At 32.8% G+C, this 25,234-nt stretch overlaps 1 protein-coding gene, 1 long non-coding RNA gene and 1 pseudogene across 2 annotated transcripts; 2 read left to right on the forward strand and 1 right to left on the reverse strand.

Annotated features, from left to right (window-relative positions):
- Positions 1 to 1,608: 1,608 nt before the first annotated feature.
- LOC128158004 (uncharacterized) lies at positions 1,609 to 8,143 on the reverse strand. Its single transcript, XM_052820675.1, has 4 exons — positions 7,994 to 8,143; positions 3,313 to 3,457; positions 2,891 to 3,035; positions 1,609 to 2,002 (listed from the first exon to the last, which is right to left on the reverse strand). Exons 1-4 carry the CDS (start codon positions 8,102 to 8,104, stop codon positions 1,960 to 1,962), a joined length of 444 nt encoding a protein of 147 aa, XP_052676635.1. The 5' UTR covers positions 8,105 to 8,143; the 3' UTR covers positions 1,609 to 1,959.
- A 3,965-nt stretch (positions 8,144 to 12,108) lies between these two features.
- LOC128160730 (uncharacterized) lies at positions 12,109 to 13,415 on the forward strand. Its single transcript, XR_008240330.1, has 2 exons — positions 12,109 to 12,993; positions 13,103 to 13,415. It is a non-coding gene; the product is annotated as an uncharacterized LOC128160730 (long non-coding RNA).
- A 5,703-nt stretch (positions 13,416 to 19,118) lies between these two features.
- LOC128157098 (WAS/WASL-interacting protein family member 3-like) lies at positions 19,119 to 23,993 on the forward strand (annotated as a pseudogene).
- Positions 23,994 to 25,234: the final 1,241 nt, after the last annotated feature.

The following is a 25,234-nucleotide window of genomic DNA, read 5'->3' on the forward strand; positions in this document are numbered from 1 at the left end:
TTTGCTTCCGACGCCAGTGCAATAGATCGCAGTCTATTGACCGGCGGCCTAACAGATCGCAGTCTATTGACCGGCAGTTCAAAATAGACGCAAATATTTAATTTGTAATAAAACAACAAAATCCCTTTGATTAGGTAATAAAATAATTTAAGTCATTCAAGTAAAGATAATTGGCATTTTTTGGGTTTGATAAACTTTTATCCAAATTATTTACCTGAAGCAAATTAATAATGAGATAAATAAACGAATGACAATGATGTCATGTAAAAACCTACTTTCTGACATTTGATCAAGCAATATGGATTGTATTTTTCACTTCGAAAGTTTTCATAGCAAAGTCGTAACTTAAAATTGAAATGACAAATAAGATTATGGTCAATAAACTTGTTAGTGATATTTATGTGGGAAAGGCTATATAGAGGCTCATGTTGAAGCCAAGCTGAATTTTTAGCCGTTCTGTGCAAAATTCGTCTGCTATATATTTCATAGGACAGAAGTCTTTCTTCAAATAAAATATAGTTACATTGTATTTGCTTTAATCATTTGTTTTAGTCATGAAAAGATCAAAATATTATATATAAAGGAGATACTAGTATATATAGTCTAAAAATGGCCAAGACCACCTGATGCTCTCAACATTGAATCATGTTGTTATGAAGAATAATTATACCACGGGCATGATTCCAATATTAAATCGAAAAAGAAATGTGACACAAAAACTGTCTGTCTTGTGTTAAATTTATATGGAAAAAAAGTTGTAGACAATTTATATTTAGCTGCAGGTCTGTAGCTCCCGGTCTGAAAAAATTCGGATGGACGACCAGGGAGCTACAGTGCCCCATATTGAAAAAATGTGTATTAATTGCACACAAAAATTGCGCTAGTTTAGCTAATTTATATCATGATCCATGAGTAACAAAGGCATTGAAAGAAGCCTTCATAATGAACAGAATTTTCGGGTGTTTTATTTTTATGTAAAGTGCGACCAGATGGAGTCCAAGTTTATATGCAGAAATCCATAATCAAAATATGACGTCTTTTTTTTTTTGTAAATAATAATATTAATAGTAACAGGAAGCAGGCTTGTGTTTATGAGAAATGTAAAAATATTGGCCCTTGTATTTGATAAAAAGTAAATTTACCGGTGAATATTATACTTGGATCAAGTTAGACGTTTTTGTGAGCAATGTGACCTTTGATTTATATACTAAACAACATGACATTAACAATTATAGATACTCTTGGACCCCCCCCCCCTCCGGAAAAATTGTGGGATCCGCGCACGAGCCACCCCCATCAGTAGCAATGAAACAATATGAACATAGGCTTAACAAGAGGCTTTCAGGAACCGTTACTTTTTTCTTGTTTAAAACTGTGAATGTCAAGCTTTCAGGTGTATATCATAGAATTCAGTTATAAAATGCATTACGTAATTTATAGAATTTGATTGGACGTTAGATACCAAGTTTCCAAAAACTACAGCCAATGAACATTGCTGTAAACAATACCAGTATTCCAAACTATGGTAAAGACTCTGAAGGCGAGAAGACACGTTTTTTGCTGCTAACAAACTCAATGACTCATAACATGCCGATTTATAATAGTTCACAACTTTCAAAAACGTCTTTTATTTCAAATTGACGTCAACAAAAAGTTTCTCGAACGAATATTTGGCTGAAATAATTGAATAATATGCAACGATTAGATACAGAAATTCGAGTGCTCTCTTTAAATGAGATTATTTACATTATACTTTGTAGAATGTCGTTTATTGGATGCAGAAACACAGGAAATTGAATTGAAATTTAACACTGAAGATATCACAATTTCGTTGCTACTTAGAACACGGTTTTCCTCTCTGTGTAATTGGACGCAATAACTGCCTAATTTTAATTTTCAAATAATAGAACGTGCTTTAAGTCTTTGTTGAGTTATTGTCTTATAAATGGACAAATCACATCATGGCTGCCCTGAAGAAGATCGAAATCCGGAATCCGTCCTCCTGAAAGAAAAATAAAAATAAAAAAATAGAACTGTGTGTTGATCCTTACATGTAATTGTCTCGTTGGTGGGTTTTTTTGTGTTATTTTTTATTTTTGGATGCGGTTCACCAAGAAAGAAAATGATATAGCTTTGTTCTGTTGTTTAAAAAACAGTAGGCTACTATTTGATGCAGGAATTATAATATTGTCTAAGAAATGGGTTGCAAAATTTCTACAGAAAAAATAAATATATAAATTTCCCCCCAAAAAACTGAATGACAAATAATTGCCCATGTACATGTTATCTTCTCACGTAGCCAAATATAAGACCGTCATTCCATACATACAAGAAGTTTCTGCGTAAAGGTTGTAATGATCTACGTCAAATAATTCTCATTATGAATTCTTGCTTATAAAATACAAATAGATAAATGATTCATAAAATTAAGGTGAATAGTTTAATACCGAGGTTTAAAGATCATTGGCGAATAGGCTGTTGCAAATGGGTTTCATTTTATCATAAAATACTAACATGTGTGTATTTGAATAGAATATTTGTAAGAAATGAAAAGGTGCGAAAACAGTATTTCCATAAACTGTATTCAGTAGTAGTACCGTATAAGTGGAGCAAAAGTACTGAAGTAAAAGATGTTGTTTAGATCAAACTGCCAAATTCTAAGCCCGATCCTTTAGCCTAAATTTATAATATTTATAACATTTCAAGAAGCCCTAGTCGATGTAGAGAGATGTACATGTATCTATTAATCACAAAACATTCATTGAATTAAAATTTTAATATTATGTTTTATAAGCGAGTCAGAGTTCTAATTCTAAATTGTTGGTGGCATCTTCTAAGAAGGAAAGTTCATGCTTTGTAAAAGAGAAGGTTTGCTCCCTTGAATGTTTACCTGTAGCATTTAAATAGTCCCGGTACGTTGCTCTCCACACAGACTTTCTTTAACACATTGATGATATTGTCCACATTGTTGGCCTGTACATCCGTCTGTTCTTCCAAAACGGGATAAACGTCGATGTCTTTATCTGTGCCGGAAACTAAGAGAAAAAAAAATAAAATATACATATTGCAAATGTTTCTGTTTCAAAAATCTAACAACAGAATACAAAAGGCAATCAACGGCAATTTTTAATATTGTATGTGAGGTGTTAAATTCTCAAATTGGAAGCTTATGGTCGAACATATTGAAGAATGGTATTTTAACAGTTATAGTAAACAAATGGTAAACTGACCAAAAACCAATTCCAATTTTCTTTTGTGAACAATACGTTTTAAATAAGTGTAATGTGAAGTTGATAATGTGTGTATACTTACTCTGTTGCCATGGAGACGGGAATCTCTGGTCGAGACGCTTCCCAAACCGTCCCTGCGGCCGCCATTGTGGTGCGCCGTCACCCATGGAAAATGTGACGAGGAAGAGGACGGAGAAAACTGTTACTAACTCACCAAATTTCATCACCTGCAAAAGATAGATATTATGTATTTATCATTTACCTGCGAAAGGCATAGTTATGTACGTGTATCATTTGTATGATACTTTAAACGCACTCTATAAAATGTGTTCAATTTAAGCGAAAACGCTTATTTGCTCTAAATATCATACACAGTCCAATATTATACTTTAACTTCACAATGTTGTAACGGACAAGACCCATTATACAGTGTTTTGTAACTGTATAATATGGCCTTTTTCATCTGACAGAGATACATAAAGTTGTACATGGATGCTTCACATTCCACTTTTTGGGTTAATTTCTTGAAAATAAGTGTATTTTCCTGGTCTATCACATCCATTTTTCAATCGATGTATTTATATAATTATTTTAAAGATTTGTCTCGTTCTGGAGATTGGGCACCTTACAATGTACATTCGTAAGAAATTTGTATTGCCAATAGAAATCATAAATTGTGAGATATGATATCATGCGTCATCAGGTGTCTGTGGTTGTTGTCACCTAACAAATTTCATACTGAGTATATTATAAGCCAAATACGTTCTTCAAATTTCATCACCTTCTTATTTTTACAATAAATAGTTAGGATTGTGTTGATAACTCGCCATACATCGCCTATAGCTGTAAAATATAACACCATTGCAAGATAATCGCTAGCTTTCCTAACCTTAGAGATCGCTTATCAATCATCAACACAAATATCCTTGATATCTTGATATAAAGCATGTGGGGTATTTTATATTGACATTTTGACGCATTCCTATTTAATAGAATCAAATATTGGTCAAGTTTATATATAAAAAATGTACCAAAAAAGTAAAGTACGCTAAAATATGTTGTCGTATTCAGCTTTGTAAAGCTTTCTTTTATTCTCCTGATTAAAATTGAGCCATAAATAATTTTTTTAGGTTATCAAAAAAGGAAAATAAGAAATGGAATAAAAAGGCAACAAAACAAAGATTAGAGATTTAGAAATAAATGGCTGAGCAAATCATCCTCTCACGGCAAGAAAAGTTGTTCGAATGCACTTGTCTTTCAATTGTGATTTCCCACTACCACCATAACTATACATCGAATCAAGTTATTGTTAAATTGTACATAAAATTTAAGTTGCATTTACTCCATTGATACATGGATATCTTAATCAATATTTCACCGATAACTTAGAAATGAATAATGTTTGACATAAACATGTATGAAACCTTAAGGCAATTTAAAGTAAAATGATCTTTTAATTTTGCCTACAAGTCTTTGTACAAACACACCAACATATAAACAGTTATTGAGGCATTATTCCCTCTGTAAAAATATTTGCAAGAAGATAATAAAGGCAATGCATGGTAATGGTTAAAATAGGATGTCTTTTTTGCAGTCACTAAGTGTAACATTTTAACATGGACCATGTTTGCCGGACCAATTTACCGGGAACCACAGACTTCATTTAACATGAACTGAATGATTTATTTAATCACATATTTTTTAGACGAGTTGGTAGTTGTGGGAGAGACCATTTAGGTACGTGAGTCGTACTAGGGAACTATATATGCCTGATCATCGAATAGGAATTAATTCAAGCGGCCATTATGCATCGCGGTGAAGAGGAAGTTATTTGCGAAGTGTTAACAATATTATTTGTTCAATAAACCATGCATGTGTTATGTTGCCATGGATTTTTGTTGTTCTGATCGCAAGTTCATTTTCATGAAAATCAAATAATTGACAATTTAATGGATATCATCTCCATGTATTATTGCGGTTAACTTCCGGTGCTGTAATGGCGGGTGAGAGGTATACATTTAACGCTTCCTCTCGGATGTCGATCCCAGGATGATAATGCTAATGGTATTCTGCTAATCGCAGGGAAATTCAGAATCAAGAGAGGTGCAACTAAACACCTCTTCATACCTGAAGCTAACATATGCATCTTTAAGAGTATGGATGACTATTGCCCATTACGTAATAAATGAAACTTTGGTCAAACGTTTAGATAATGCATCTTAATTTACAGTTAAGATTTAAAATAACATAAAAGTTTTGCATTTACTTTTTTTTTTATTATTTGTGTTAAAACCAAAGACAAATATAAAGAGCATAAGATGTTCACATTTTTAATTTGCTCATAAGGTGTTACATTAGATATTAGATCAATATCATTTTCAAAAGATATATCGACAATAATACGTGATTTTAATCATTCGGTACTCGTCCAAAATCTTAAATAAACAAATTCTCAACAAAATCAAAAAATCGACATCTCTGAATATTTTGTTTTACCAAAATATTTGAAAAAAAACATGTACTATAATAAAATGGCACCGAATCTTTTGGAACCATTTTTATGCAATATAAGCTGTGTGTGTGGTTTTTTTTTTTTTTAAAGAAATTCATTTTGCTGCAAAAACTTGTTTCGGTAATAATGCCTGTAACGTTATCCTATATAATAGATATCATTTTAAAAAATTGTTAAAAGTTTATGAGAAGAAATGTCTCTCTACTAAGAATATAATAGTAACCAATACTTGTACAGAACGACAGTTGTGTAATTTTGCTTCATGAGGACCTCCAAATAGCATTTACCACAAAAATATGACCAAGGAAACTTTACAAACTATTATCTTCTTCTTTTCAATTTTAAAAGTAGAAAATTACAATTTCACCTAAAAATATTTCTGACAGGATAAATGCAGCAAATATTGCTTTATATATGTTTTATTGAAGCTATCTATTTTATAATATGATTTATGAGCTTTACAAATAAAAGCTCTCATAAAAATAACATATATATATATATATATATATATATATATATATATATATATATATATATATATATATATATATATATATATATATATATATATATATATATATATATATCCTTTCATTATGAAATTTTAAAAAAATTTAATACAGTATAACAGTGTTCTGGTTAAAAAAAGCAAAGTTGAGACCTAAAATATATCAAAGTACCACAGAAATCTACTAGAGTCAGCGTAGAATCCACTATGTTAGAATCCACTATAGCTTATACATTATTTCAATTATATTACTTTATTTCTTTTATCCTCAGATCATTAGAAAATTATCAGGTGAAAAAAAAACAGGTAATATTGGTAAACACCACTGAATTCACGCAATTAGACTTCAAAACTTTTCAAAAATATTGGTACTTTGACTACATATGTAATTAGTCACTAAAACCCGTCAATACAACGTTTCGCGATAAATGGATTGGAATAGCTAAAAGTATTGGAATAGAAATAAAACGTGTTTATTCGTTTCATTGTGATTTGGCGATCTCTTTTAAAAATATTAACCTGAGCAAAGTTAATTCAAGGCCGCTCGTATCCTGGGTACATTGTTAATAACGGACAACATCCTTTTAATTTTTTTTTAATCACACCGAAAATCGAATTTATTTTCAATAATGGTTAGATTTGAATCTACACAAGATGGGAGTATTATTATTAGAATTATCCCAAAATAGGGTTAATGCATGTACAATGCAAAACATGTACAATCAGTAGATTAAGAGATCACTAAACAGACATCAACATAAAGTTATATGAATCGAATTCCTTACAGTTATAACGTCCTAGAATTAAATTCAGAACCTGCTCATTTTTTTTCTTGGAAAACAAATCTTATCTGAGATGTGAACAAAAAACTAAAAAATTCAATAAAACTGATTTTCATACTTTTTGAAACAAACTGATATGTAAATACACTACCGTACATACCCCAATCAAAAATCAGCGGACCTGTTGATGATTACTCCGCGGTACCTAATTGTCCTTCATTAAAAATCTCTTGAAGCTTACTGTCTGCTATACTGAGTATTATATACTTTCGAATATGCAGAACTTATGAATATTCATAAGCAACGACACCATATTCCCAGGAATATACACACGTGATGTACATGTAATTTCATTTGTTCAGTAAAATCCCTTCAGTACTTTTATCTCCCAGAACGGAAACGTGTTAAACTATTGAACAAGAAACGTAAAAACGTAAAAATAAACAGCATGAAAGTAATGAAAGCTGCCAAATCTAATTAGTGATCCTTGAAATACGATGCCGGTATATACATGTATTTATATTAAACGAATTGATAGTTATTTTTCAAACCTTATCATAACCATGAAACGATGGTCACACAGGTTTGATACAAAAGTTGGTAAGATATAGTCTTTTGATTCGAGTATTTTTATTTAGTTTTTGTTTAGTAGTAATAAAATCCTAACTCGTTTTTTTAAGTTCTTAGTATACAGTGTTAAAACAATTATACCAGAACCAAAACATTAATTAAATTTAAAATGTAATAAAGAAATAACTTACTATAAAGCTATCATATCAAGTACATGTATGCTTTTTAAAATATCTATTTCATGATTTTCTTTAAGCCTATTTACCTTTGAATTAAACAACTAAAATATTTCGTGAAAAAATAGATATATTAAAAAAGAAAAAGAAAAAAACCCCGAAAAACATTGACTACCGCTTGGTCAAGCTAGCTTAACGCTCACTTTGCAACGTACCTCAGAAAGACCCATTGTGTAGCGTTCGTGATAGTTCCTCGGGGGTTTAAACTTTGACTTCTTTGGTTGCTTTCCATTTAACTTATACGGCGTTAATTTATACCATTTCATTTAACGGTTATTTCAAGCCAGGCAAGAAAAGCATTTCATCGTGGTCATAAGCGGTTGAAATAGATTTATAACTTCCGGTTTGTGGCTTTTATGTTTATTTCCCCCGTTGAACAGCGTCATGGTTTGCTGTACATTTGCTTCGTTGACGTCTAATTTATTGGCAGGGGTGGGATGTCCAATGATACTTTTCTTGAAGTCGGCGAACTGCTCTTTCCTGGATTTCATTTCACCAATTGTCCTGCAAAGACATCAATGAAACAGACATCATGAAGAAATATCGCCTTATAAAATCGGCATTTCGTCGAAAAGACTCAATCAAACCCATTATATTTCAAGCTCTTAACTTTACACTACTTCATGGTCATAAATGTTTATTTTAGGCATTGTCCTGATAAGCTTAAACGGTTCCATTTTTTTTTTTAGCATTTTCTTGTGACTCTCTTGTCCCTTATTTCATATAGTGTTGTGCTTTTTATATTGATATTGAAAAGTTTTATAATTATACTGTTTTGCTTTGTTGCAGATTTTTATTCCCATGCAACAGAATGTAATATAATTCAACGAGAAGTTTAATAGCATAGAACGGCTCTGGTTGCTCTTACACTTTAATTAATATTGAAAATTCAACTTCAAAGGTTAAACCAATAAGATCTATATGTTCAGGTCACTTTCACAAATAATTAAATATTTTCCAACTGCCAACGTTTTGGTCAGATTTAGAAACGAATTTGTTCGTGAGAACGCCGTAACCAGTTTCTGATTAGCATAGATCAAATGGAGTCAAAAGACCATTGACAAAACAATTGGAATGTCACCGTTTAGTAAGGTACTAATTGTCTTGGAGTGGAACGCACCATACTCCTTCACCTATAAATTGTAATTAAGAAGAACTCTCCTTTCTCTTATTATCATAGATCACGACATAGAACGTCTTTTCTGGATCTTATAATTGTTTCATTACGTCATAAACAATGTCAAATTTGTAAGCGTCCTTCCAACACTGAATGAACAATGGAGGAATTATCTTTAAGACTTGCTGCGTGTTTTCTTGGTTTCTGATTCATTTTAAAGGGAGTTAATAGGTTCAGAACCACGACAGCCCTCAGAAACTTCTACATATTTAAAGCTGCATTATGCTGCAAATGTGTTAAGCTTGTTTGCTGTTGTGTAAATGACTTGAATTAATCAACTGATCAATGATGCTGATGATTCAAAATGATTTATACAATTTGTTTTGGAAAAGAATTTTTTTTATCATCGATGACAGTGGAAAGAAAAGCGTGCAATTATCTATGATTAAGACTGTTGAAGGATGATTTGCATATTATACGTCAGAATCGGCATTGCGCATGCCTGTGAGGTGGGCTTTGTTTATGCTGTTTCTTTCTGCTCTACCATCAGATAATCATTGCGTGTAATCAGTTAGTGGCGATGTCTAACTCTTAAAGATCAATTTGCACTTGATAAAAATTTGTAAAACCATAAAAATTCATTACATTTTGCAATGTAAAGGTAAATACTTTTTTTCAATGACCTTTTTTATAGATACTTGCACCATATACAAAGGAAAAATACGAAAGAAAGAATAAGATACTTGTAAAGGTAATTAACGAATAGCAACAGATTCATATTCAACAAGATTTTAAGAAATTCTTTCAAGGACCTAGACACGATCTGAGTTCAAATCCAAAATTTCTTCTTTTTTTCATTTATAATGTCTAGAGTGGTCAATATGGATGTTTAATGCTTATCAAAATGTGAGGTCAAATATCGATTTACAAGCGAGTTACAGAAGATAGCATTCTTCGTTTTGAAAACAAAGCTCGAGTCCTGGTCTTGTTAACGTAAGTGTTGTGTTGGAATAAGTTTCAATCTAATGTTGTTTTAAGTTGCTGATAAAATTATTTATGAACACATTGAATCATTTTATCTTGTTTCCAAAAGTTATGAAAAGATAATTTCTTTACTTTCCATCATTTGTAAACAAATGTAAGACTCGAGCTTTGTTTACAGTACAACGATTTCTTTCTGCTGTATTTCGCTTGTAACATGGCTTATAACACTAAAAGTTTGGTGAATCATTCAAAATGCACATGTAAACTATTTTATTCATAAAAATTAAATATAAAATCTTTTATCTGAAATTGTTTATAGGTTCCTTTAAACTATGTTAAGTAATTTAGAAATTATTTTATTAGATTTTCTATCATCAGTACGATAATGATTTAGATTTTCGAAGACTTTAAATTCAAGTCACACAAACACAGTAATACGTAAAATAATTCAAACAGGGGGTGTAAATTACAGCAGAAAAAAAATGTTAACATATGTGCAGTAAAACCGAGCAGCCAGCCAATTGAGCAGTAAGAACCGTAGGCACCATCGACAGGTAGGAAGGTAACTCCCCTGGAATCTCCTAACTGGAATAGCCACAGCAACATCCGTGGAGAAATTTCAGGTCTTGGCAGACTTGCTAGGCAGGCTACCAGCAGACCATAAAGCCCTGTGCCAATTCCAGATGGCAAGCCTATGTTTTTAAAGAAGAAAAAAAGTTATTTGTATGGTAATATGGAAAAGACCCGATTAATTTAAGAAATTAATGACATCACGTGAAATCGCCCAGAAAAACGACATAATGATATGATATGTACTTTGTTGTTACTTTGTTAATTTTCTTTAAAATGTGTTATTCAGAGACATTGATATATCTGCAGACGCCCTGTTGGTATAAGTCTAGAGTTCTACTGGTACGTGTATCACGAACATCGTTTATCCTTTCCTATCGTGTATCAATCCTTTCTTACCGTGCGTGTATACTGTTCTATCGTGTATCAAACCTTTCCTATCGTGCGTGTATACTGTCCTATCGTATATCAATCTTTACCCATCGTGCGTGTATACTGTTCTATCGTGCGTTAATACTATCCTATCGTTCGTGTATACTGTTCTATCGTGCGTTAATACTATCCTATCGTGCGTGTATACTGTCCTATCTTGCCTTAATCCTATCCTATTGTGTGTGAATCCTATCCTATCATTTATCTTGCTAAAATAACGTTGTGGGTACTGTAGTACTAGTATAATACAAATGCATATTCCCTCAATATAGTCCGTTCTCCATGATGGTATGCTCAGTAAACTGCTGGGTTTTCATTACAGGGTCATACAGCAACTCACTCTGGACCGAATGTTATTAATCAACTGATGTATTGTTGTGAGTTGAACTGGGTTTTTTAGTTAAACGATGTAATTCAACATCTGTATTACATTTAGTTTTATGCAAAATTTAGATTTCGTTAAATGGTTATTTTTTTGCACGGTTTCCGATAACATTAGATAAATTCTTGTTTTAAGCTGGGTTTCAAATGCAATAAATAAGATTTCCATGATGTTTTTCATTATTATTTAATTAACTCGTGATAAGAAGAAAGACGTTCTTTGAAATGTTAAAAATAACCTTAGGATTAAAAAAAACATAATTGTATAAACTTTTTTTTTAAAACCAGATAAGGCATGACTTTAGCATTATATTTTCTGTCAACAAAAATACAAATAAAAAAGCATAAAAAGTAAAAAGAAAGAAACTTAATTTTCAGTGTAACTTTATGAAGACTAAAACTGCAAAAATAAATCCAAAACACCAAAACAAAACATACCTAAAACAAAAACTCCCAAAAGTACTCGTGTTTTTACTGCTATTATTCTGAAAAACATGATTTAGCTTTCGTCTCAAATCATCAAGTTCTTACAAATCTGAATCATGGTAAGCAGTGTGGAGTAGAGGGTGCTTCATCTCCAGAACTGAGGTGTCATTTGCTGTAACTTTTTGAATTCAAAATATATCAAGAATACTATATCATACAACAAGAGACGTAGAAGAGACAATCTGATTACAATAAGATCTTTGATCCGCTCCGATAACATCGAATTTGTAGGAGCAGATCAAAGATCTTATTATAATCAGATTGTACAAGAGATGACATCCCAGATAGCATGAGTTTGTTGGGCCAACATTGGCTGTAGGTTGTAAGGTTGGCGTTGGCTTAACAACGTTGGGCCAACATTGGACCAATGTACACTTGACACATCTAACTTGAGTGTCAATGTTAGTTGGGAACACAGCGTTGGGCCAACATTGGGCCAATGTACACTTGACACAACTAACTTGAGTGTCAATGTTAGTTGGGAACGCAACGTTGGGCAAACATTAGGCCAATGTACACTTGACACATCTAATTTGAGTGTCAATGTTTCTTGGGAACGCAACTTCGGGCCAACATTTTGGGTCAATGTTGTAAATTTACAATCAATGTCAGTTGAGACATGATATCGGCCCAACAATGATCCAACGTCTGTTAATTACATTTTTTATTTCCTGATTAGTTTGTTGGTCGATTACATTTATAAAAACACGCATACCTTTTCAACAGTGGTTATATGTTTAAACATCTCTTTTTATTATTTTTTTTACAATGTTTTGAGATAGAATCATTACTAAAAGCTAAATATACTGTCAATAGTTACATGTACATACTCTTTATAAAAGGAAACATGTTTAAAAATGCAAGTTTAATTTTTATTCTTTTAAAGAAGCTTAAAATTGTGAAAGCCCAAAATTAAAATGAAGATATTCTGCAAATGTATTCAGCTGCATAATATTGTTCTAAAGTGTAGAATTTAAGTTGCCGATCCTGAGATAAGAGAATAGCACATTCACTGACCAAGCAATTAAGACAGAGTTTTCTCAGCATGAGACTGGCCAGTTTCCATGGTTATTGTGATATCTGATCTGTTGGGATGGCCAAACCTGCTCCCATTTAACATTTTGTAGGACAGATCTAAACAGTCTGCTCAATGTATAGCCACAGTCAAGTGAATAAAACAGAAATGTAAGTATTATTTATCTCAAATAACTGCAGATATTTATTAAGTCAATTTCATTAACGTCTCAATAAATGTTTCTTTCATATGTTGAATATTTGTATTTTTTATTTTAAGGGAATATGTTCAAGCTGCCCCCTTCCAGTCTGACGAACTTTCAACTGACTTCGAAATTTGATGTTTTTGAAAACCAGTGTTTTATTTGGATGACTGTGAACAGTTGAAGATATAAATGAAGCAAAACAAACAGAAGAGAGTGAATTATTACTTTATTCTATTTTGGAGTAACTAAGTTTAAAAAGTGTGGACATAGATTTACCCTGTGAACATATGCTAGCTAGATAACGAATGGCCGTCATTTAATTTCAAGGATTGTTTTTATCATGGTTTGTGCACTCTGGATTCAAAATAAATCCATCATTTAAATTGTGATATATTGTTGCATTTGTATTGTTGCACCTATATTGGAACAACATTGACCCAACATTGTGCAAGTGTTGGTCATATGTTACGTACGTTGGCCCACCGTTGGGCCAGTGTTGGTCATATGTTACGTACGTTGGCCCACCGTTGGGCCAGTGTTGGTCATATGTTACGTACATTGGCCCACCGTTGGGCCAGTGTTGGTCATATGTTACGTACATTGGCCCACCGTTGGGCCAGTGTTGGTCATATGTTACTTACATTGGCCCACCGTTGGGCCAGTGTTGGTCATATGTTACGTACATTGGCCCACCGTTGGGCCAGTGTTGGTCATATGTTACGTACATTGGCCCACCGTTTGGCCAGTGTTGGTCATATGTTACCTACGTTGGCCCACTGTTGGGCCAATATCAGAAGATGACAAATGTGACATTGTGCCGATGTCGGCCCAACATGTTGGGCCAATGTTGGGCCGATTAGCAAAATTACATTGGGCCAACATTTATTTGCCAACATTGGGCCAATGTAACTGGTTTTGTTGGGCCAACGTTGGCCCAACAAAGACATGCTATCTGGGATAACAACGGCGATAGGTGCGGCTCTGAGAAATGTACATCAAGTCTCGTTTCCAGTTTGCTAAAATTCAGGGAATGGTCCAATGGTCCGTTATGATAAGCATTGCCTCGTGTCCATGGATAAGTTATTCAATAAACTTCCTTTAAACCCAAACAATAATATTTTTCATTAAGAAATAACAAAATTAAGTCAACAAGCTCTTTTTATAAACGTTTTTGGAATGAAAACAAGTATTGTTTACGGTAGATCTGATAAATTTTGATTTAAAAAAAATTATCCCCACACTCATCCACTGTCCATAAACATAAGATATCTCTAATTAACCCGAGACACAGTAGCCATGGAACACGGCCTCTGATTTGGGAAAGTCTCTGACGTGGGATAACTTACTTCCAGGAAATCGAAACAGACCGTTATGGACAATTATGAGGCGACATTACCGAGGGGAAAAGTACGGGTTATTGTCCCTACCCGTAAGTTATGGCCTCGTTTATATGCTTAATCAGAATCGCTCTTGGCTGTTGTTGCCATTGTTGTTCCTCCAAAGTCATACAGTTCAGAGGTATACATGTCTCTCAATTATACATCGGAGTACAGAGATGGTTCTATCAGCCGGCGATGGTTAATGATCAACGAGGCATTGTCTTTAAATTCACTGAAATGACACTGGCATCATTTTTCAATAACAGTCTTAATGGACCCGGGGTCTCTTTGTGGGGAAATTGAAGTAGTTGGTGCATAAAGATATTCTCCGTAGGCTGTTAGCTAATGTGAAAGGATTAGGGATGCGCGAGCGTAGGCTGTCAAAGTATTTCGGATTTAACCAGCGGTTGCTCACACCTTTTGTCTCTATACACTACTCGATCCCATACTGTCCTAGCATAAAGTCACGAGCTCTTAGATCGTGCAAGCTTTACAATATTCATTTTTTTTCTTCATGTAAATGTGTTCTAAAATATTGACTAAACGACCACTGTATCTTTGCAAAAAGAAATTCAATATGTCATCAGTGATTCAACTCTGAGAGGGGCCATCTCCCGAAGGACGGAATGTAGACTTAAGATATTCAAGAACTACTACAGTTTTTAAAATTTTGTTTGATTTTATTCACTTATTTCTTCTTAAAAAAAAAAAAAAAAAAAAAAAAAAAATATATATATATATATATATATATATATATATATATATATATATATATATATATATATATATATATATATATATGTATATATATATACACATGTATATATATATATAGCTAAGTGATTTGCAAAAACTCCTAAATTCGTCTCGATATTTAATTTACAGTCTGTTATTTGAGTCAAACCAGGGTGATCGTCTGACCAATAACGGGTTTCAGGGGGAGGGATAACAAATTCGTTTAGAATATGTGAAGAAAATATACGTTGTGATTCTCGTAGGGTACAATTTTATTCTTTTTTTTAACCTTGCTAGCATTTTGGTGGGGTCTTTTTTTTTTTACCCTGCTAGCATTTCGGTGAAATTTTGATACAATTTGTAAAAACTAGCTGTTACCGTGGCCCCAATGATGGGGTCTAACGAGGTTTGGATCGCATGTGTTTCCGCTGGAATATATAAAGAAAACAATATAATAAGGAAAACAAATCTGTTCAGGAGCATTGAGGTTTCCCAAGGAAAAAAATCAAAATTAAAATCATTTTTATGAAAAAAGGCGTTGGTATTTAAGAAAGGGAATCTTGAGAACAATTACTCAAACGAGCGAAGTGGTCCACGGGCCTACTAGTACATGTATTGTAATATTTATTAAATTGTCATGTTTGCTTGTTAAACGTCTTTTCGATTGGTTATAAATTACCACCCACTCTTTCCACTTAATTTTTAATTTGTGTCAAACACTGGATCGAGCTAAAATGAGAAAAAATTCCATCGCTTGAAATGTTTAGTAGTGACGCCATTTAGCTAGTGTTTATTTTACTTTTCTGGTAATTATATACGTAGGTCCATGTTTGGTGGGGTAGACTTAATGTCTTTTCTAAGACATCCGATTTTTTAAATAATAATTCCGTGAGTTGTTGAAATCACATAGCTCTTAACTTGAAGGAACTCTTGGATACGTAAGAGGACTTGATGGGTGTGGCCATATTTAACTGTTTTAATCTCCTTGAGAAAAACTGTTTTGTGTATGAAAAAATAATTTTTACAGCAGAAATATTGGGATTTCTATTGCTAAATGATAGTTGGTAGCCAAATAAATTTAAGATAGACTTGATGGCTATATTTTCATCCACCAAGCACTCTAAAGTAATGTAAAAATAATGGTTAAATTAACAAAATTATACAATTAATGATTTTATTAATACAGTGGCATCAATACAAATATTGTTATTGTAAGGGTTTTCATAAAAACAGCTTGGCATTCTTTTCGTATAAAACAACATTGTTATTGGTTTTCAGATACAATTTGAAACAAACGGTCCATGGGCCACACTGCCCACTTGAACAGTGTCATAGATTGACCCATGGAGAAGGCAAATTTTACTAAAAGTTTAATATACTTAGGTGCCCTTTTCATCCCTTTAAGTTATTTGTTTTTAAAATGTACAAAATATTAATTTACAAAAAAAGATATCTTCGTACTTGTCATCTTCATGATCGCATTAAAAATTGGCGGACATCGACTAACACAGCTTCTATAGACTCCGGACTGCCTGGAAGGCTCGATCCTAGAACCTTCACCTCAGGCAAGCTAAAACAGGTATAAACCGTCTCTATGACATGCATAGGCCATGGTTTGAATAAAGTAAAATTATTCCATACTTCTTCCAAGTCGATTTTTCTAAACAATAATCTTATACTCGTCAGAAGATATTCCCCATCGTGGCGCATCTGTGAACCACAGTGGTAAATCATGGTTTACAACTTAAATTAATTCTTCATATTAGTTTGCTTCTTTATGAATTTCATAAATCAAAGTTACTTTTATGTTAAAATTCCGCTATTAATTCATTATATTTCTGTGACATAATGGACCAAATCCCACGCCACTTTGTTAATTGTTTAGCTCTTTCTCATTTGTGGTACTAGTACTAAACTCATATGAATGAATCTCTTTAGTTTTAAGTTAAATCATAATCAGTACTATTTTTTTAGAAGAATTGTTAAATTGCTTAATTAAACTTGACAGGGTTTTTAGCTCACAATTGTTGAAATATGAGCAAGAACAACTCTAAGAGTTTTTGAGACAGTGAATCTATTTTTTGTCGACTGTTTTTGGATTGTGTCAGTCAGATCTTTAAATGCTGATTGGACTGCAGCTTGAATAGTAGGGGCTATTGCATTAGTAAGAACTGGAACCAGCTGGGTCATAAAGTTTTGATTTTGTATTGCATTGAAAATTAGATCTGGTAGGCTGTATGTTTTGCCATGGGTCTCGATTAAGGGGAGCTGCTGGGTTGCAGGAAAATCAGTAGAGCTACAGAGGTCAGAACTGGACTGGGCCATATTCAGAGTCGTGAAATCGTCAGTTTTACTGCAATAACTGCTCTTATTTATTTCCGGCAATGATGATGAAATTTATGAGGCGTCGTTTTAATATTTTTGAGGTATTTTCTGATATCAAAAAATAAATATTTGATATCAATAATTCGAATTTTTGATATCAAAAAATAATTCTTGATATCAAAAAATAATTCTTGATATCAAAAAATCTATTTTGTGATATCAGATAATCATTTTTTGATATCAGAAATTCGAATTCTTGATATCAAAAAATGATTTTCTGATATCACAAAATAGATTTTTTGATATCAAGAATCAAAGTTTATTTTTTGATATCAAAAAATTGAATTCTTGATATCAGAAAATCATTTTTTGATATCAAAAAATCGAATTCTTGATGTCACAAAATCATTTTTTGATATCAAAAATCATTTACATTTTCTGATATCAGAAAATCTATTTTTTGATATCAGAAAATAAGACTTACATAAAATTACTATCAACTTAATGAATGCTCCCTGTAATGCAACTTTTGAAATTTGTAAGAAAAGGTGTTTCAAGCCTGTAGATGTCTCTTAAGAATAATAATGAATGCCTTATTTTAAACCTGGTTTCATTCTGGCAAGTTTTGCCACATATACAATGATCAACACTGCTTTCTTTGCGATTTGCTGTGAATATTGAAAAATGATGGCCTCGCATAATATAAAGAGCTATACAGGGGTACAGTTAGCGCTTTCAATACATAAGACCAGAATTATCAAGAACACTTATTAAATTTTACATTAAAATGAATAAAAGACAACAAATATCTAAATGCAAATCTGGCTCTGTAGTTCGGAAATTTAATTTTGGGTCAAGGGAGTATTCATTAAATAGGTGAAATTCATTCGCCATTTTCTTTGAATTTCTGATATCAGAAAATATAATTCTTGATATCAAAATATCAGTTTCAATTTCTGATATCAAAAAATCGAGAAAATGGATCGTGTATTTTCTGATATCAAGAATTCGAAATTCTGATATCAGGAAATGATTTTTTGATATCAGAAATTCGAATTCTTGATATCCAAAAATCATTTTCTGATATCAGAAAATACCTCAAAAATATTAAAACGGCGCCCCATAGAAATTAAGCACTCTGCGTCTACAGGTTTTTGTGATATTCTCAAATGGACTTCTTTGTTATATCAATACCAGTTGGCGTCTGATGGTGGTAACGTCGACGATAACGTTAGGAGTTTAGTTAAAAACATCTTCAAATTAAGGTGGTATGGGACATCTGTCGATATTTATGTCAAATAAAGTATATTAAATTTGAATTATTTTCACCGGTTTAGAATTTTCAAATTTTACATTATTTTACCAAAAAATAGATTTTGAAAATATTTGGAGAGTTAAAAATTATAAAACCCCCGGTGGGATTCGAACTCAATATTTGGAAAGAAACTACTTACATGTATATAATTACATTTATTTTATTGTTTATTTTGATAAACAATATGTCAAAACATGGAAGTCCCATACACACCTCTACAAACCTCATTTCAATATCACTGGAGTAGAGCATTCCTATAACTTGAAAAAAGACCCGTGAATTTAATCCGAAACATAATACGTACTATCAATTCATTCTTCAAAAGTGAAAGTAGAAATTGGTTTTCCAGCGAGTTTGCATTGGGAATGTTTTAGAGTTCATTGTAGGTGATGCCAGTTGCTATCCACTGTTTTAAGTTAGTTTTATTTAATCATGAAAGGAGTGTCGAAATTAGAGAAAAATGGATGCATTAATTTGTTAAACATGCAGCAAGATCCCCCCCCCCCCGTTAACGGTTTGTAAGAAATAGATTTTGAACATTAACTTTACTTGATATGACGCAACGTCGAATGTCAATTACTAACCCCAGTTATAGATGTAGAATAAACCACAAGCTCTGTTGGTACAGTGTATATACCCCTATTATTCATAATGGCAACGTGATGGCTTAGAACTGAAGAAGCAATATTTTTTTAAAGAAAGAATAATTTTAAAATTACTGTTTGTTACTTTGTTGCATAGATCAAGAGCTTATGTTTCTTTAGGACCGTGTCATAAATGTACTTTGACTTTTAGATGTTCTGCAGTAAACATGGTAAATAGTTTGAAAACTACATGTTGTCATGACTTGTAAATGATATATTTAAAAAATGTGTTATTTTCTGTTTTCCATCAGATAATGTTTATGTGCAGTGTTTGTAACGTCTCGCTGAACTCCCAGGGTCAGCTGGCCCAGCACCAGACAGGAAGCAAGCACCTGAAGAAGCTGAAGGCCGCCGGTCTACCCACTGCGACAGTTTCCAGTAGGCAACCACCAATTATTTTTAACTAGGAGCTGGGAATAAGACTAAAAAGAAAAAAATACTCAAAATAAATAAATGCATGAGAAAATTCAATTTTAAATGCCAATTTTTTTTGGATAAAATGTGGAAGGCAAGGATATTTTATGATATGACTCTTTGCACGGTAAACGGTTTAATTAAGAAAGGGAAATATCTTTTTAAAAATTATGAACTTTCATTAGAAATCTCAGTTATTTTCATTTTCAATGAAACTGTATTTAATCAATTTTTGTTCTTACATGGCAGATACTGTTGGTGTAGGGGCAACTAATCCTGGAGAAAAACGGACCTATGGAAACTTTGTGGCTTCCGATACTTTGATGCCCCTGAAAGCACAGTTAATGACTCCTCCATTAAAGTCAATGCCCAATGACAACACTTCAACCTCCACAGATTCTGACCCTCCCCCGCCACCCCCCTCCTCCTCCTCCTAAAGATACCAAATTTCAAACTGCTTCCAACGTCACTACAACAGAGACCCCACCCCCACCCCCTCCCCCTCCCACTGTTACACCGACAGGCCCCACAGGGCAAAAACAGAGACCCCCCATTGTACATCAGATAGGCACCGTAGGACGACCCATAGGAAAACAACAGAGCCCAATAGTACGACAACAGGGAGCTACAGTGCAACAACCGAGTTCAACAGGACAACAACAGGCTCCCACAGTGAATCAACAACCAGGGCCCCCAGGGGTTAACCCTGTTGTGCAGGCTATTGTAGACAATGCTTTAGGTGGGTGTCTGTTTTATCTTTTGGCATAATTATCTACCCTTATTAGTTGGTCAAGAGAAGTATGTACTATGCATGGTAGTTTTGAAAAACATACCAAAATGAATGAACAGTGGTTTTTGATTTTTTATACACTGTATGTGTAGGATAATGTAAACCATCTTTTATTCACTTACGAGACGTGAGAATTTTGATAGCTGAAGTCTTGTCTTTAAGAATGACTCTCACAATGAACCAGCATTTTATAATGTTAGACATTATCACCATAGACTATTACTTGGTGGTGAAATCTAGTGGCAACTAACATTTTTATCAGTGGTAAAATGCAAAATAATTTCATCTGTGATAAAAAGTTGCTTTACAGTATTAATTCTTTGAATTAACATGCACCAGCCAAATTCAAAATTTAGGTGGACCAAACCATTGGGCCCACAAAAATTTTGTTAATTAATATTAAGACTGAACATTTCAAAATTTACAATTACTTAGAGAGAAAAATATTGAAAAATCACAGCTTATGTTTGATACCAATTGATATGATAGTGTTAAAATCCATGGTAATTTACCTGTGTGAGAGGAATTAGATTTGTCTTCTGTAACGTATGATGCATAAACTCCATTTATGCATGCACAATGCAGTTATCAGGTTTTTATTACCAGTATATATTTATTTCTTAAAGAAAACTGAGCTTGCAAATTGTATGTAAAAAGCTTTATTGTGATTTTAAATCACTTTCAAATACATGTATTAAAGTTGTCAAGTTTTTTCAAACGTTGAAAAATGATCTTACAGTGTATGTATATTGGTTCATTCATTAGAAAAACATCAAATTTCCAACCGTCATAAACAATTGGTTTGTTTATTTTTTCCAGATACTCCTAGAAAATATTTGTCTGAACCCCTAAATTTAAGGTACGGAGTCCTGAAAGAGACAAATTGTTACAGAAGGATTTTAAGATCAGCATGTGGGTTTCTTAAACTGCATGGTGATCCCAAAATCCTTCTGCTAGATACTCTATGTAGCCTCATTTGACATGTTGTGAAAAATAAAAATTGGATGGTTTTAATTGCAATTTATCTGAAAATGAACTGCATGTATAATGCTTGTATATTTGAAAGTTAATTTTCAGAAATATATTCTATCAGAAATAATTTTCTTGGTGTGAAAATGGTCCAGTCTTTTCATTTTGACCCAGGTATACAAAGAATCAATTCACTCAGTAAATGTCAATTAATATTCAGTCAAGAGGCCTGGCATTTTATATAATTTAAAAGCTATTGACATGATCTGGATTAAAAGGGATAGATATACCATTATGACAATACATTTTACCAACATATCCTGTCTATTTTGAACAATGATGTAAATGGGACTGCATAGATCAATTGACTTCAGTTTGACCTCAAAAGGACTCCAAGCATTTGAGCAGCAAACTGTGTAATGCAGCACTGAATACATGTACATCATTGTGGATTGCTGAACAGTATAATTGCTCAAATGTCAATGTTACACATAGAATCTGTTGTGTTTATATGTCAGTTATACATGCAGCTGCTTCATTGAGTAAATCTGTAAAGAATAGTACAACATGCTTTGACTTCTGATATGATTCAGGCAAACTTCCGCTGAAGAGAAAGGCGTATGATGGACAGTGTGAGATTTGTAAGGTGAGTTACACGTCTGAGAGCCATGAGAGACAACACCTGATGGGAAGTAAGCACGCCAAGAAAGCCAAGATAGCAGCAGCAGCTGAAGGTAAGGTTCATGGCAGGAATACCCACAAGGCAAGTTTAATATATACAGGCTAATTTACATATAATATATACATAATATTTACATATTAACAAGTCTGTTCTACTGTGGAATCAATTTTATTTGTGGTGGATCCATCGTCTCAAGCCACGGGTTTTGTGTCCATTCTATTTCCACAAACCCGGTTTGTGGAAATAGAATGGACACAATACCGTGGCATGAGACGATGTGGTGGCTCAATTTTTGTGGATTTCATAGGTAGCCAATTCCAACATCCTTTAAAATTATGAAAAACACTGTCAGTATTATTCATTTTTCACAGAGCAAATCTAAGAATCCAAATGAATTATTTTTGAAAATATCGACAGTTCATGGGGGAAGCGGGGGGGTTCAATAATTATAAATGATTCCACTTTACTAGTTTGACAAGGCGAACAGCCAGGTTCAAGAACGTCTAGAAATCTTCCATCTGAGATTTGAGTTGTGTTTTGCTTTATACTCGATTGGTACCCGTGACTTTTGCTCTAGCTTAAAAAAACTGATGCACCATACTGATGACTTTATTTATATGTGATAGGAAAAGTTCCCCTAGCAGCTTTCACTGGGTTTAACTGCACATATTGCAATGTGGTCCTGAACTCTCTAGATCAACTGACTGCACACAGAGAAGGTGAGAGTCAAAGCATTGAGAAAGTGATGAAACTTCATTTAATTTACAAATTTTGTTCTTAAACCTTATACAAAATATATTTTGAGATAAAATGATAAATGTACCATTTAAAATATAATTCTTTCCATTTAACACTAAGATATTTTGTAAGAATCATTTCCTACAAGAATATATGACTACATGTATGTATATTCTTTAATTTTCTCTTTGAGGCTAATGAAATGTTTCTTCTATTTTAGGACAAAAACATAAGACCACAGTGTCAAAGCTGCAGAAACAAGGAAAGATTCAGGAAGAGTGTAAAGATGTGACTATCGTCAAAGTGTAAAACACGTTAAAAAATAATTTAAGGACCTTTTAAAAATATTGATTGGATTTTAAAACGTTTTGGAAATTTACAGTACTGTCAAATATCATGCATACTAAATATAATATTTTACATTTAGAGTACATGTATTTCAAGATTGTCAGTCAAAATTTTACAGCAGGGAATTTAGTACAAACATGTAAGGTGGGTGGGATTTTATGACGCAACATGGCAAGTTCAAGTGGAATATAATTCTTCTCTGTATACATGTAGAAAGTTAAGTTTTCTGTGGTCATCTCCAGATTCTTTTTGTGTTCTCATGCAATCATCATACTCTTCAAGAGAAATATCATGCATGAATATTACACATCCCCTTATCATATGAAATGTAGAAAAAAATGCTCAAGAGTTATGTTAGCGTTTCATTCATCAGTGTCGTTAGAGCTGTCAGTGATAATGCCTTCTGTGGTGCATTTTTTGGCAGCCAGATTTATTTATGTGTATTTTTCAGAGATACAAATGAATGTACATCATTTGTACAAAATTTTGCAAATTTTTGTAAATGAACATATACATCTATTGCTTTGTATTACCAGGAACTGGTTAATTTTACTGATAGATTTTTATCCTGCTGTTAAAATTTAGCTTTATGAGTGAAATGAAATTAATGAAATTTTGTTAAATGATTTTGTTTATTTATTAAACGTCACATCTAATGTTATAATCTTTTAAGCAGAAACCTATTTTTTGGGTAACTTGGTTTAATTTTTTTTGAACCATTTTAACAAGAGCTTGGACTTTGGGTAGTTGTGTCAAACAGCAATGTGACGTTGGCTTGTCTATTTCATTGTTTGCCACTAAGCCATAGCTCTTTGAAACCAACAAGATTTGTCTGGCTTTTGAGCTAAAACTATGCAATCAGTGTATATTTTGCTTGAAACCAGCATCATTTTAAACTTGTTTTGACAGTTGCAAGAAATAAACGGCTGCGTTCTACTGAAAGTCCAGGGCCTTGTTAAAATGGTTCAATGTTAAGGTGGCCCACTACACCTTGAAATAGTTTCTCAAATCAATTCATCACATACATGTATAAATCAATTTTTATATTATTATATCAACAACACAAATTAGCTTTGCATAATCAAATGTTTACTTGTACAAATAAATATACAAAAAAAACCTTCCAACCTACAGATAAAGCTGCACAGTTACAAAAAGATCTCTGTTCTTGACTGATGCAATCTCTTGTCTTGAGTTCCTGACTACAGTAATTCCTGCTATACACTAATAACTCCCCCTTAACAGGGACAAAAACATCACAAATCTCTCTTGTAACAACACTGTTTATCTTACACTGAGATCCTAGCAATCTACATCACAGACTGTTTTATTGGAGAGCTTGAGACACAATGCACTCTCGGTAATGCAGCGGAATCAAGCAAGAAAAGGTACATAATGTTAACTGACCTTACAAGAGTTAGCCACCCTTGTCAGCACTTGTAAAAAATGTTCATTGTTTTTATATCAAATCAATACATGCATGTAGGCAACATGATTACAATCAATGCACCTGATAAATGTTAAAATTCAGGGTAATTTTTTTTTTTTTGCAGAACTCAAAGTACATATACATAGAATGCAATAAATAAATGATTGCTGTTTCAAATAAGAAAATAACTTCATACATATAGACATTTGCTGTTGTAGTATAGACCATGTAAGAACAATGAACATACAAGTGTATATAATGAATTTTCTAAATTTTTAATAAATCCTTTTTTCTTTTAAAAAACTTCAAAACATTGAGTTACCAAGAATATATATCTAAGAAATTAATAATTAATATGCTGAACACAAAGAAAACTAGAGGTACTGTGAGCAAGCTCACAATTGATACCCCCCGCTAAGAAAAAAATCATAACGCGTG

The sequence above is a fragment of the Crassostrea angulata genome, chromosome 1 (assembly GCF_025612915.1).
Source record: "Crassostrea angulata isolate pt1a10 chromosome 1, ASM2561291v2, whole genome shotgun sequence".
Classification (NCBI taxonomy): domain Eukaryota; kingdom Metazoa; phylum Mollusca; class Bivalvia; order Ostreida; family Ostreidae; genus Magallana; species Magallana angulata.